Source organism: Solanum verrucosum, unplaced genomic scaffold (assembly GCF_900185275.1).
Source record: "Solanum verrucosum unplaced genomic scaffold, falcon-dt-bn FXZP01000108.1, whole genome shotgun sequence".
Lineage (NCBI taxonomy): Eukaryota > Viridiplantae > Streptophyta > Magnoliopsida > Solanales > Solanaceae > Solanum > Solanum verrucosum.
The window spans coordinates 1,768,330-1,784,157 of record NW_026020274.1 but is presented as its reverse complement, the minus strand read 5'-3'; the positions used below and the strand labels follow the sequence as shown (position 1 = coordinate 1,784,157).

At 33.4% G+C, this 15,828-nt stretch overlaps 1 protein-coding gene across 1 annotated transcript; it reads left to right on the top strand.

The window, feature by feature from the left end:
* The first annotated feature begins 12,870 nt into the window (after positions 1 to 12,870).
* On the top strand, positions 12,871 to 15,424 carry LOC125833848 (uncharacterized). Its single transcript, XM_049513010.1, has 3 exons — positions 12,871 to 13,324; positions 14,637 to 14,761; positions 15,137 to 15,424. The coding sequence occupies exons 1-3, from the start codon at positions 12,871 to 12,873 to the stop codon at positions 15,422 to 15,424; spliced, it is 867 nt and encodes a 288-aa protein (XP_049368967.1).
* The last annotated feature ends 404 nt before the right edge of the window (positions 15,425 to 15,828 follow it).

The following is a 15,828-nucleotide window of genomic DNA, read 5'->3' as shown; positions in this document are numbered from 1 at the left end:
TAGACGACAGACTGATAGAATTTGTACATTACTCTATAAATATAAGTATAATTATCTCCTAATTCATATCAACGTAGTTTCATACTCAAAATATGGATTATAGATATTTTTTTATTTATTCCACGAATTCTAACTTTGTATTTATAAAAGTATACAAAATTGTTACACTTATTGAACAATTAATTGTAGATGTAAAATGAAATTTTAATATTATGCACAATAGCAAAATTATGATTAATAGGAATATTTCAAACAAATCGATCTCCGGATGTCGCTTTTATTAAAAGTAATTAGATATAATAAAAAATAAATACCGACCTCATGAGGTCGGTATCACATTAAATTTTAAGATAAATAAAAAGTAATCATATTAATTAAATAATATTGACATCGGGAGGTCAGTATTTTATATTAAATTATTTTTAACTTATATAAAACCGTCATTCGGAGGATGATTTATTTAAAGTTAATTGAAAATATTAATTTATTACATACTATTTAATTTTACCGACATCCGGAAGACGATTTAAATAAATTAAATCAAAATATTTCTCAATTTTGTTTTTATATGGAGAAATTGGGAAAATCGCTTCTGCTAGTGCAGATATTTTAAAAAAAGCGACGGACAAAGTCTCTATGTCCGTCGCTTTTTAAAAAAAATGTTTGACCAACATTTTGACCAAAAAGTGACGGACTAAGAGACATTGTCTGTCGCTTTCTTAAAATATTTGACCAGATAATTTGACCAAGAAGCGACGGACATAAAGATGATGTTCGTCGCTAATTTAAAAAATAATTAAACAATTAAAATTAATAAAAAGCAACGGACGGCATGGATTTTTTTTAATTAATAAATAATTATTTTTAATTAAAAGCAAAAGCGACGAACTGCGTCGCTATCTATATAAAATAATTAATTAGCGAAAATCCGCGAAAAAAAAGCGACGGACTAAGAGATGCCGTCCGTTACTTTTTAAAAAATAATATTTTAATTAAAAAGCGAAGGACAGTGTGGCTAATGTCGTCATTTTTTGGAGCGACGCCGTCCATCGCTTTTACTTCCGTCGTTTTTTAGCAATTTTTTAGTAGTGTGTGTTGGTATGAGAAGATGGGTTTTCAATTTATAGAGTTCCAAATTTTTCCTCCCAGGAAAGAATAACCAAATATGAAAGAGAACTTTATTTTTCTTTCCGTAAAAGTAAAAACAATTATAATAATACTTTAACTTTCGTTCGAGAGAAAGATAAATCAAGGCATAACCCTAACAAGCAACAACTGCTATTAGGGTCTGTCTTAAGGCATTGGCTAAATAAACATCAAATTCAAGTCTAACACTAATTAAACATTATATTAGCAAAAGATCAAAGAATCTTAATTTTATATGGTATTACAATAACTGCTCACCTTTTGCAAAATATCAAAGTATCTTAATTGTAGAGTATTTATATTCTAAAGCATGCATGGTCACCAGGATCATCTCAACAAGTTTGGAGGCCTAAAGCAAAATTTCATAAATAGATCTTATCTTTTTTAGTTGTCATATATAAATTAAACAACTATAACATATTCAATGTAATCCTACAAGTGGAGTCTCGAGAAGGTAGCATGTCGTAGACCTTATGAAGTAAAAGTGTAAATAATGAAATTTTTTAATAAAAAAATATAATATAAAGTTAGAATAATAAAGTCGTAGTAATGTGGGTTCATTATAATCGTCATGATATAAATAAGTCAACAAAATAGGTAGGTACATAAGAAAAGATGCTACAACTAACTAAACACTATTCCATTTCTCAATTATTACAACGACCTCCACATTAAATAAAGTAAACAAGATGGTTTGGTAGACTTTAGAATATTCAATAATGAGAGAATAAAAATAGAAAAAGGATCGAATAAAAAGGTAAATGTATAAATAGTAATGTGGGTTCATGATAATCGCCAAGATATAAATGCAACACCCCGTATCCGAAACAGACCAAAAATGCAGATTTTGAGAAGTTGCAGGTGCAACCCACGGTTGCCATCCACGGACCGTAGGTCAAACCATGGCCTGTGCTGGTGGTCCGCGGTTCACCACTGCAACCCCTCCTCAAACCAGCTCAGAAAATTGGCTAAGTCCCGACTCACGGACAGACCCACGGTTCGTAGATCAGACCACGGACACGGTCCGTGGTCTGTGTCCGTGGATCGAGACTCCCTTACCCAGCCTCTGACACAAACTACGGTCAACCAGCACGGACCGTCATTCGATGCACGGTCCATAGGTCTGACCGTAGATGAGGGTCAGCAACCAGTTAGCTGAAAATTGTTAATGGATCAACTTCAGATGGTCATAAATTTTAGCACAAAAGGAATTACGTGTCCCATGACCTATGATATGATAGATAATTGAATCCTCTTTCCAACGCTACTAAGTTTGCTAAAATCCGACATCCGTGTAAAATGTTATGCTTGTTTTAGTGAATCCCTGTCGGGCAGACTCGACCGACGACTCCAATCGACGGACCGTCGATTGACCTACGGCCCGTCAATCCAATCCGTCGGTCACTCCGACAGCAGTTAAGTCAGGGGTCTTTTGGTCTTTTCCTATTTCGTTTAACCCCTAAGATACGTCGTTTAAACCATAAATCATGAGGTTTTAGTCAGTTTAAGCCTAGAAACATAACTAGAACTTATCCAAGTCAAATCATTAATCAAAACTTAGAAAATTAGAAGCAAGAGAGGAGAAAAAGGTCAAGAGCCCTAGTTCAAGAACGCAGCAAGTTTTCTTCAGTTCCAGCCCTGAAATCAAAGGATTTCTCCGTGAAATTCGTCATCAGGTATGTGGGATTTCACTAGTGGTTTCCTTTCGCCCATTGGGTCCCTAGAATTCAGTCAGTTTCTTGATTCCCTTATTATGAACAGACCTAAGGTTTCTAAAATTTCAACAGATCATCATGAATTATTTATTTAAATGTTCCAAATCAGATTATCATGTTATTACTTCGTCTCGCATGAATTTCAGAACCCTAGCTATGTATTTCTTTAGTTCTTGAATTACACATGCTAGGTCAGATATCTCAGTTATTCAGTTATACATGCATCATTATCAGATTAATTGTTGCATTCTCAGTTTGCATGTTCAGTTTCGAGCTATCCAGTATTTATAGAAATTCAGTCATAACCAGTTAACCACTTAATTTATTAGGAGTAGCATAATACCGAGTTGGACTAGGGTTCAGCGTACCCATATATTCCCAGAACTACGAGCCACGTAGGTGTAAGTCCCATATGTGGGCAACATCAGTTTAGTCATCACGCCAGCATGCCTCTATACCTCTGGCAAGGTATATTGGGTCCTCTCGATTGGGCGTATACATCGGACTCCACATTTAGCTCATGTGGTTTTATGTCGGTTATTAGTAGCTCCCACAGTTCAGTCAGACTCTATTGCATTGACCATATTTCAGTACAGTCAATATTCAGTCTCAGCATGTTATAAATTTGGTCATTGCATTAGTTAGCTCAGTATTCAGTATTTTCAGTATCTATATCATGTTCAGATTATATCATTGCCTATTTGCTTTGTTCAGTTATATATTAATTTCAGCTTTACTCTATCCTGCATGCTCAGTACCTTTCAAGTACTGACGCATACGTGCGCTACATCTTCTCATGGTGTAGGTTCAGGTTCTCATCATCCAGGTCACGCTTAGATCGATTCCCGATCTCCAGTTCAGCAGAATCAGTGGTGAGTCCTCATTCTCCGAGAACAATAGTCATGAGTTTCTTTTCAGTATTTTTAGTCTTTAGTTTCAGATTTTCTAGACTTAGCTGGGGCATGTCCCAGCACTTCTAGTCAGTTTAGAGGCTTATTTCAAACATAGTTAGATTCAGCTTAGAATTGAGTTAATATCTTCTTTGTATTAAACTCATCAGTTTTCATATATCTCAGTTATAGTATATATATATATATATATATATATATATATATATAGTGGGAGCCCTAAAAAATTTGAAATCTCAATTGATTGCTTTAATGACCTTATGATCGAGACGGCCCACAATCACCAACATAATTGGGTAAAGAGAGTAAGGGATGTTCTTAAAATGTTAAACATTTTGATTGTCACTTAGTTTTGTTAGATATAAGTTTTTATATATTTAATTTAGTAAATATATGCCTATTAATAAAAAGAGTAAACATACATCATTTGCTTGACGACGAGCTATATATATGCATCACTTTTTAAACGAGGGTATATCTACTTTTACACAAAGTAGAGGGATATATTTGCCCATTTTTCCTCGTTCAAAAAGAGATTTTTTTTGGGGTGTATATGTGTGTTTAAGAGTATTTTTTTTATTTTATTTTTTTTGTCAAAGAGAAGAAATGGATTCATTCAAAAAGCTAAAAAGTTTGCTGTTTTATGTGATGTTGAAGTTAGTCTAATTTTTTTTACTCCAACATTACAAAACTCTATGAATTTACCTGCAACAGATTATATATTGGAAATTAATAATTAATCTGTTGTTGACAAATTTATAGAATTTCCGTTGTGGAGAATATAATGAGTAAACTTCAGCATCACATAAGATAGCAAGTTTTTTAGCCTCTAATCATATAAAAAAATAGAATGGTTGAAGCTTTGACTAAATTTTGTACAAAGAGAAGTCTCTTTTGTGTGTGTGTTTAGAATGCTTCTTATTATTACAGTATATATAGTACTTATTCATTAAAAACTTATCAAATATAATTTTTTATTTCAATCTTGAATTTTAAAGAGTGAGTCAAACAAAATATTTTATTTATGGAAAGTTGGTTAATGAGTCAAAGAAGATCCTTTATTTATGAAAAATTGGTCAATATAAAATGTCTTTGGTATAAATAATCTACCTTATATAGAGATTTACTATCATATTCTTGTGAATAATATCCTGAATACATCCACCTACATATGTCATTTATGACTCAGACTAATATTTTCTATGCAAATATTATAATTACTATTCAAGATGTTAAGGTGTGTTTGATATGAAAGAAAATGCTTTTCACAAAAAAAAATACTTATAAGTGGAAAATTATTTGAAAATTTTCTTAGTTGATGAAATATCTTATAATTTTGATGTCATATAGTTAGACATTTTGATTGCTTCACAATATTGTTTCATGTAAAAATAATATGACCTAATATCTTTTAGTGTTGATCGTTGAATGTACAAAATTCTCCTTTTCTCCTAATTGTCATGCCATATTATCACATTGAACTTTTAGATTTTTCAAACTCATTTAACTCGACTCATGCCTTTTACGCGATTAAAAAACGTTCTCATATATCTAGATTTTAATTTTAATATATTTTCACTATAAATTGTTGTGTTAAGCCATTATTTGTAATATCAACCTAACATAAAAATTGTTGTGTTAAGCCACAACACCCCCTCCCCTTCTTAATAAGGGACTTCACACAGAAAAATGTTGTCAAAAATTTTATCAGTAATTATGAACTATATTACACTGTTGTAATTTCAAGAAAGTGAAACTCCAAGATTTCCCCTGTCTCAGACTTTTGTTTTGTATTTTTTATGTTGGTATTCTTTGCAGTAAATTAGTTTTATTGAAATTTTATTTATCAATAATTAAGAAGTTTATTCCATGGCTGCCAATTGAAGAAAGTGATAGTATTTGCATAGTACAGTACATACTGCTGCAATGCTATTAGCTTGTTGGGCATTGTTAAAAGAAAGTCCCTGGTTTATATATTCTTTTCTTTACTTCGGTTATTGTATTATTGGTTGTTGCTACTATTCTTTTCCTCGTTATTATCTATATGGTTCTTCACGATTGTATCTCCTTTTCTTATGGATTTTGTTATGCTTGATTTGAGTCAAGGGTCTATCGGAAATAGCCTTTCTACACACGCTATCCTTCCTAGACCCTACTTGTGAGAGTACACTGAATATCATGTTATTATTATTGTTGTTGGTTTATTCTCAACTGTTAACCTTTGTCAATTCCATTTTTGCATTTTTCTTAAATTCTCACTCCTATTCACAATATGCTTGTATTGTGAATTAGGATCTTGGTAATTTGATTGTTTTCATGAAGGTATATGTGCTACATTTGAGTTGAAATTCTTTAAAATAGTTAATACAAAGTATAAGTTGATAAAAACAATCTGACGTATATAAACTCAAAAAAAATAATACTGATCAAATAGAATAAGCTTATAAAGATGAGGCTTATTGTGGGGTCATAACAATTGACGTTTCACTTGCTTACCTTATAAACTGGACCAACTCACTACATGATTAATATGTAAGGTCTCCATTCATTCGAGTAAGATATTTTAATTGGAATATACCTCTGATTGTTAGATATTGTCTTTAAACTTTGAACATTATATAACCATTTTTTTTCAATATCTGAATATGTATAACTATATTTCTCTTGACAGAATATACCAAGTTAAATCTTTTTTTTAGGATCATAACTCAGTGAAGTAGGCGATGTTGGGATCGAAAGATTAAGGGCGTCATGCAGAAGCTTACAATTGCAAATTATAGAGGTGGTAAAGCAGATGAAAAAGAAAAGCATATTAAAAACATATTATTATTGACCAATTTTATTTTATTTTTTACACCCTCCCCCTAGGAGCTCCCACCCCTTTTGCTACCTGGGTGACTCGAACTCGCAACCTACGGGTTGGAAGTGAGGGATGCTTACCATCCGAGCAACTCCCTCTCGTCATTGACCAATTGACCTACATATGAAAAACTAATATAAAATAAAATATTGAAATATGTTGGAGAAAATCTCCCCCTAAATAAAACTCTTAAACGACTACAATATGGACGCTCTTGTGTTGTAGGTGTGAGAAGAGGGACTTTCAATTTATAGAGTTTCAAACTTTCCTTCTCAAAAAAGTATAACCAAATATGAAAAAGAACTTTATTTTCTTTCAGCAAAAGTAAAAACAATTATAATACTGCTTTAACTTCCCTTCCAGAGAAAGGTAAATCAGGGCATAACCTAACAGGCAACAACGACTATAAGGGTCTATCTTAAGGCATTGGCTAAATAAACATCAAATTCAAGTAAACTAACACTAATTAAACATTATATTAACAAAATATCAAAGAATCTTAATTTTATATGGTATTGTAATAACTTGTCATGACCCAAAACAAGTCATGAGTGACACCCACACTTAACCTCCTAGGTGGGAGAACCAAGGAATCCAAACCCCAACATACATTAATTGTTAAATTACGAAATACAAACCATAATGCGGAAGCTCAATCTTATTAATGTAAGAAACGCAAACCCACTAAAGTCTACTATATGTCATTCCCAAAACTTGAAAGTCATCACATCAAGGACATCTAACCTCCAAATACTAAGTCTAAGAGTATCAAATACACCAAAATAAAAGAATAAAGTAGTCTGTGTCCAAAAACTTAGGACATCATGCCCTGGCCGAGAGAATCCAACACGTGCTAGAATGAATAGCTCACCCTGGAACTTGAGGTGCTGAAGATTGGCTAGAGTTGAGGGCTAGTCGAACTCGTTGGTACACGCTACACTCCACAAAAGGAAAATAAAGAAAAAAACACAAGTAGAGCTCAATACAAGGCAACATGTATTGAGTAGATATCATCGGCCGACTCAAAATAGTAACTAATATGCATAAAGTAATAGTATGAAATCAACTATAGCACTTAGCTGGTGGTAAGCAACAACAACATGAACAAGTGACAACCACACTAAAACAAATATGAAGTCAATCAATAATATCAAAACACACATGAGGACTAAGGCCTCCACACCACGCTCTTTTGGGAAATAGGTTCCTTGAGATTGAGTACATTAAGTTACTTTAATATGTTTTCCTTTAATGTTACTGTGTCGGAACGTGACACTCATCCAATAATATCGTGTCGGAACTGACACCCGATCCAATAATATTGTGTCGAAACGTGACATCCGATCCAATAATACCGTGTCGGAACGTGACACTCGATCCAATAATACCATGTCGGAACGTGACACTCGATCCAATAATATTATGTCGGAACGTGACACCCAATCCAATAATACTGTATCGAAACGTGACACTCGATCCAATAATATCATATCGGAACGTGACATCCAATCCAATAATATCGTGTCGAAACGTGACACTCGATCCAATAATACCATGTCGAAACGTGACACTCGATCCAATAATAAAATGTCGGAACGTGACACCCGATCCAATAATACCGTGTCGGAACGTGATACAAGATCCAATGATACCGTTAATCTATCATTTTTATCACCACTTTTCACTTTATTAACAATATTTCATCAAGCCTTCTTTATTCAAGGCATCACTTCAATAGAAAAGGTTCAAGATTATAAATTTCATAGTCTTAGGATTTCATACCAATCACAAACAACAATTAAATTATTCAGACCACACAATCAAGTACATAGAGAAATTCACAATATCACTCAATGACTATCAATCACTAATAAGAGTAGAAGGTTCAAGATTATGATTTTACGGTCTCGGGATTTCACACCAATCACAAACAACAAATAGATTATCCAGACCACACAATCAAGTACATAGAGAAATTCACAATATCACTCAATGACTATCAATCACTATTAGAGTCTATCTATCACATAAAATAAACCATAACACACCTCCACTGAAGAACCGAAGTCAAGCAAGCTAACTCCCCAATGTTTTTCCTTCCATCAATGCCTTAGAACATTTTCAATCTATCAAATATGCATAATTCACAAGTAAACAAGTCTATAGACACCCATATTACTATACGTCTAGCCTAGACCCAAAAATTCACCCAAATCTATAGTCAATTTCCTAAATTTCAAGCTTAGGTTTAAGTCCTCATTTCTCCAAATACTCCCATACATATACCTAATATAAATAAATAAATTTAGACCATCAAAACAATTTTAAACCTCATTCAACGTTATAAGAAAAAAAAGAATTGCCGAACTAGTGACTTTGAAAGTTAAAAATTATAAAATATGCACAACCCATAATTTCTCCAATTCCCTGCCTATGATGATAACGACTTTAAGGGAAAGATAATACAATATCCCAATTAAAATAAGGCATAAATTTACTGACGGAATGAGAAAATTAAAGTACAAATCAAACTTCCAATTTTCCCATTAAGAATACCACCCCTAATGATTTAGCAATCATTATCTACGATAGGGTGTTCACGGTTTGGATAAAAATTGATCCAAACCGAAAAACTGAATCAAACCAATTAAATGAACCGATTTTATTTAGGGTTTGGTTTGGTTTGGTTTCAGATTTTAAAAAAACCGATAGTATTTGGTTTGGTTATGATTTTGTTCGAAAAAAATCGAAGAAATAACCGAACCAAACCGATAAATAATATACATCAATTTTATTATTATACATACATAATATACTATTTTATAAACAATTTTAAAAATCTTATATATGTATTCATCAAAATTTTATTTATAATTTACTTATGAAAGTAAAAATGACCAAGGTAAGAACATTTATCTTATTGGTTTCATGTATATGAATATCTATGACAATTCTTTGTGGGACTGAAAATGTCAATGTCTCTTCCTTCTAGGGCAAAAGTAGTGAACTTTGAAGCTTTATTCATAGTAAATTCAATAATCGAAAGTTTCATAATGTCAGTCATTCTAACTATTTTTCGTTTTGAATGGATTATTGTCACTTTTTTTTCACGTTTTGAATGAATTATTTCTTTTAATTTTATGTATATGGTTAATAACCGAAGAACCAAACCAAACCGAACCGAAACCGATAAATGTATATTAGGTTTGATTTGGTTTGGTTTTGATAATTTTAAAACCGATTAAGTTGGTTTGGTTTTGATTTTGACCAATAACCGACCCAAACCAACCCGTGAACACCCCTATCTACGATGATTGGCTAATCATCGAATTTGTACCCATTAATACACCACTATTGATGGCTAAATAATGAGAATATATAGCTATTTGGTACCTGAAACACTCGTCGACCCTCTCTGGTAATCGGCCACCCAGGTAAGTCTTCTCACCTAATCTGTTTTCCCTAAATTAATTATGTACCAAAATTGCTAAATTTTATTAATTTTATTTCTAACTATGGACCAAGTGACCTAGGGTATTAAATAAATTTCAGACTTGACCCATTTACACTCAACTAAAACTAATTATTTAATAAATACCCACCAATTAAATAACCATTGTTAAATAACTAGTTCACAATTATCATTTAAAATATACAGAAAGAGTCAATATAGTTCTAGTACTCAAAACGACCTAACGGGTCGTTACATAACTGCTCACCTTTTTGCAAAATATCAAAGAATCTTAATTGTAGAGTATTTATATTCTAAAGTATGCATGGTCATGACCGGGGTCGTCTCAACAAGTTTGGAGGACTGAAGCAAAATTTCATAAAGAGGTCTTATCTTTTTTTAGTTGTCATATATAAATTAAACAGCTATAACATATTCAGTATAATCCTACAAGTGAAGTCTCGAGAAGGTAGGATTATGAAGTAAAAATATAAACAATGAAAATTTTCAATAAAAAAATATAATATAAAGTTAGAATAATAAAGTCTGTAGTAATGTGAGTTCATTATAATCGTCATGATATAAATAAGTCAACAAAATAGGTAGCTACGTACGAAAGGATGCTACAACTAACTAAACACTATTCCATTTCTCAATTACTACAACGACCTCCACATTAAATAAAGTAAACAAGATCGTTTGGTAAAATTTAGAATATTCAATAATGAGAGAATAAAAATAGAAAAAAGATCGAATAAAAAAGGTAAATGTATGAATAGTAATGTGGGTTTCGTTGGGTTTAGCAAGGTGTGAATGGGAAATAAAAAAGAGAAAATGGAAAGAGGAAGAACCAATGAAAGTGGGGGAACCAATTTTGGAGGGAAAATGAAAAGTCATTGCAAAGTGCAAATGAAAAGTCATTTTTACCATATTGGTAGAAGAAAGGAAATTGTTGTCCTTATATTAGGAAACACTTCCTTTAGTTCTTAAAGGGTTAAGAAAAAGGTGCCCCCTCGCACCGTCGTCATCGCTTGCTCGGCCTCAGATTTGGATTTGGATTTGGCAAATGATTTGATTGATAATATTTTTGGACAAAATTTATTTAATCAATCTTGTTAATTCATTTCTTTTCTCTTATTAATTAATTCATAATGTTAGTTAAATAACAGAATTAATTTGGCGCAACAGAATTTATTTGAAATTCATATGCAACGGTAATAACGTAGAGATGGTCTGAACAGATGCATTCCTTGCTGTAAATGGCTATAAATAGAGATGTTTTTTCCGGTTTTAAACACTGAAAATTTTTCCTCTCTGCATACATTTTCTTACATAAACAAAATTGTTGATCGACTGAGTCTGTGTGTGCTCTTGTTGCTGTTCTTGCATTTGCTGAAGTTATTGAAGTTTGAGGTACCGCTACTTCTTTAACAGGTTAATCCATTTTATCTTGGAAGGAATTAATCTGCAACCTCGGGTACAATGATGGGATTAAATTTCTTAAAGAAACACAGTGGTTTCTGTGGACTCGGATTAAAATCATTCTGTCTATTTCATCTACTTTTTGTTTCTGTATTTTTGGACTAACCTGAATACAGGAGATAACAATCTTAAGAAATTTATATAGTTTCTGTATTTGAGGTTTCTGGAGATTAAAATCTTTATGGTTTTCTACTCTGTTTGAATTTTTAAAATTCATTCGATTAACAATTAAAAGATTATAACAACTTTATCGTTAAATTAGAAACAGTTTGTGTAAGGATTTATTCTTTACTGGTAGTATTTCACATACTAAATTGTCTGTCATTTGTGATAGAAAAATGACTAATTCAAGTCAAGTAAATACTGGAACTGTTAGTGCTGCAACAACATCGGTTGCACACAATCGTTCAAATGCTGCCCTAGCACCAGTTGAGAAACCTGCAAAGTTTTCTGGAGTACGACTTCAAGAGATGGCAGCAAAAGATGTTCTTCTATCTGACTACGTTGAGTCTGCAGAGGTTCATTAATGAGAACGTTCCTGTTATGTCGGATGAAACTCCGCCTGAAGAATGATTCTTGGTAACAGAAGCATGGACACATTTTGATTTTTTGTGTAAAATTTATATTCTAAGTGGCCTGCAGGATGATCTGTACAATGTGTACAGTAATGTGAAAACCTCAAAAGAACTTTGGGATGCTTTAGAAAAGAAGTACAAAACAGAAGATGCCGAAATGAAGAAGTTTATTGTATCAAAGTTTCTGGACTATAAGATGATAGACAGTAAGACCGTCGTCACCCAAGTTCAAGAATTGCAGGTCATAATCCATGATCTCTTTGCTGAAGGTATAAATTTACTTAATAACTATGTTGGAAATATTAAGTTTATTCTCAATACTCACATAATCTTTAATGTAGGATTGGTTGTGAATGATGCTTTTCAAGTGGCTGCAATTATTGAGAAGTTACCTCCATTGTGGAAGGACTTCAAAAACTACTTGAAACATAAACGCATGGAGATTAATGTTGAAGCTCTCATGGTAAGGTTGAAAATCGAAGAGGACAACAAGGCCGCAGAAAAGAGGTCACGTGGTAATTCAGCAATATCTTGAGTAAATATTGTTGAAGAAGATTCCACAAAATCAAAGAAAAGAAAGAAAGCATCTGGTCCAAAGAGCAATCCTCCTAAGAAGAAATTCAATGGAAGCTGCTTCAACTGTGGCAAATGTGGTCATAAGGCTATTGAATGTAGGGGTCCCAAGAAGGACAAGAAGAAGGATCAAACAAATTTGGCTGAATCCAAAGGAGAGATGGACGATTTTTGTATAATGCTTTCAGAATGCAACTTGGTTGGAAATCCAAAAGAATGGTGGATAGATTCTGGTGCCTCATGTCATGTTTGTGCCAACAAAGAATTATTTTCATCATATACTCCAGCACCTACAGACGAGAAGTTGTTTATGGCAAATTCCGTTGTTGCAAAGGTGGAAGGAACTAGCAAGATCCTCCTAAAGATGACATCAGGCAAGGTGGTGACTTTGAACAGGGTCTCGTATGTTCCGGAATTGCGAAAGAACCTAGTTTCTATACCAGTTCTGACTAAGAATGGATTCAAATATGTATTTGTTTCTGATAAAGTTGTAGTAAGTAAGAATGAGATGTATGTAGGAAAAGGTTACCTCACTGAGGGCCTTTTTAAACTCAGTGTAATTGCAGTTGATATGAATAAAGATTTTGCTTCTTCTTACTTGCTTGAGTCTAAATGTTTATGGCATGAACGTTTGGGACACGTTAATAACAAAACCTTGCGAAAACTGATTAACTTAAATGTTTTGCCTAAATTTGAGTGCAATAAATCAAAATGTCAAGTTTACGTTGAATCTAAGTATGCTAAGCATCCTTATAAATCTGTTGCAAGGAATTCATATCCCTTAGAATTGATTCACACTGACATTTGTGACATGAAGTCAACACCAACACGTGGTGGGAAAAAGTATTTCATAACTTTTATTGACGATTGCACTAGATATTGTTATGTCTATTTGCTAAATGGTAAGGATGAAGCAATTGGTGCATTTAGGCAATATAAAACTGAAGTTAAAAATCAGTTGGATAGAAAGATCAAAATGATTAGAAGTGATAGAGGTGGAGAATATGAATCTCCATTTGTAGAAATATGTTTGGAAAATGGAATAATCCATTAAACTACTGTTCCTTACTCTCCACAATCTAATGGAATTGCAGAAAGAAAAAACCGAACTTTAAAGGAAATGATGAATGCCTTACTTATAAGTTCAGGTTTACCACAAAACTTGTGGGAGGAGGCTATCCTTACAGCAAATCGAATACTCAATAGAGTGCCTCATACGAAGACATGTGTTATTCCATATGAGAAATGGAAAGGTAGAAAACCCAACTTGAAATATTTCAAAGTGTGGGGGTGTCTTGCTAAGGTCAAGGTTCCTATACCTAAGAGGGTGAAAATAGGGCCTAAGACTGTGGATTGTGTATTCATTGGATATGCCACAAATAGTAAGGCATGTCAATTTTTGGTTCATAAGTCCGAACATCTGGATATTCATGATAATATGGTAATGGAATCAGATAATGCTGAATTTTTTGAACATATCTATCTGTATAAAACTAGACTTGAGTCATCTAGTGGGGGGTCTAAACAACCTCGAGAAGAACCAAAAGAGAATGAAACCAATGAAGAGAGTCCAAGGCGCAGTAAACGTCAAAGCACAGCTACTTCATTTGGATATGATTTTGTAACATCCCTTCATTCAAGGAAGCGATGTTGTCTAGCAACTCAACCTCTTGGAAGGAGGCTGTCAATAGTGAGGTTGAATCAATCTTAACAATCATACTTGGGAGTTGGTTGATCTTCCTCCAGGGAACAAACCCTTGGGTTCAAAATGGATCTTCAAAAAGAAGATGAAAGATGATGGAACTATTGACAAATATAAAGCAAGACTTGTTGTCAAAGGCTTGAGACAGAAAGAAGGTCTTGATTATTTTGACACATACTCGCCAGTGACTAGGATTACATCAATTCGGATGTTAATTGCCCTAGTTGCAGTATACGGTCTTGAAATCCATCAAATGGATGTGAAAACCGCCTTCTTAAATGGAGAGCTGGAGGAAGAGATCTACATGGAACAGCCTGAGGGCTTCGTAGTTCCCGACAAACAAAAGAAAGTATGCAAACTTGTTAAGTCACTTTATGGACTAAAACAAGCACCGAAACAATGGCATGCAAAGTTTGATCAAACCATGTTGTCAAATGGATTTAAGATCAATAAGTGTGATAAATGTGTTTACATTAAAGACACTACGGATCAGGAAGTCATTGTATGCCTATATGTGGATGGCATGCTGATAATGAGCAAGGACATTTCCAATATAAAAGCTACTAAGCGTATGCTTGCTAGTAAATTTAATATGAAAGATCTAAGAGTAGCCGATTTGATATTGGGAATAAAGATTCACAAAACTCCTAACGGTCTAGCATTGTCTCAATCTCATTATATTCAAAAGGTACTTGAAAAGTTGAAGTATTTGAATTTGAAAAAGGCAAAGACCCCAATTGATGTGAACCTTAATCTTGCTAAGAATAAAGGTGAAAGTCAGTCTCAATTGGCTTATGCCAGAGTATTGGGAAGTTTGATGTATGTCATGAATTGTACACGACCAGACATAGCCTGCGCTATAAGCAAACTGAGTCGATACACAAGTAATCCCAATCAAAATCATTGGTTGGCAATGAAGAGAGTTTTGGGGTACTTAAAAAGCACTCAAAACTATGATTTGCATTACAACAAATATCCAGCAGTTCTTAAAGGATATAGTGATGCAAATTGAATTACTAGGTCAACTGAAACGAAATCCACAAGTGGATATGTTTTCACTATTGGTGGAGGAGCTATATCTTGGAAATCATCCAAATAAACATGTATAACTCACTCTACAATAGAGTCAGAATTCATCGTCGTAGACAAGGCAGGTGAAGAAGCTGAATGGCTCCGAAATTTCTTAGAAAATATTCTGTATTGGCCCAAACCAATGGCCCCTATATGCATACATTGTGATAGCCAAGCTGCAATAGAAAGGGCTGGAAGCGTTATGTATAACGAGAAGTCTCGTCACATAAGACGAAGACATAACTGACAACTACTCTCTAGTGGAATTATCACAATTGACTATGTAAAGTCAAAGGATAATGTGTCGGATCCACTTACAAAAGGCCTAACTAGAGAGGGAGTTGA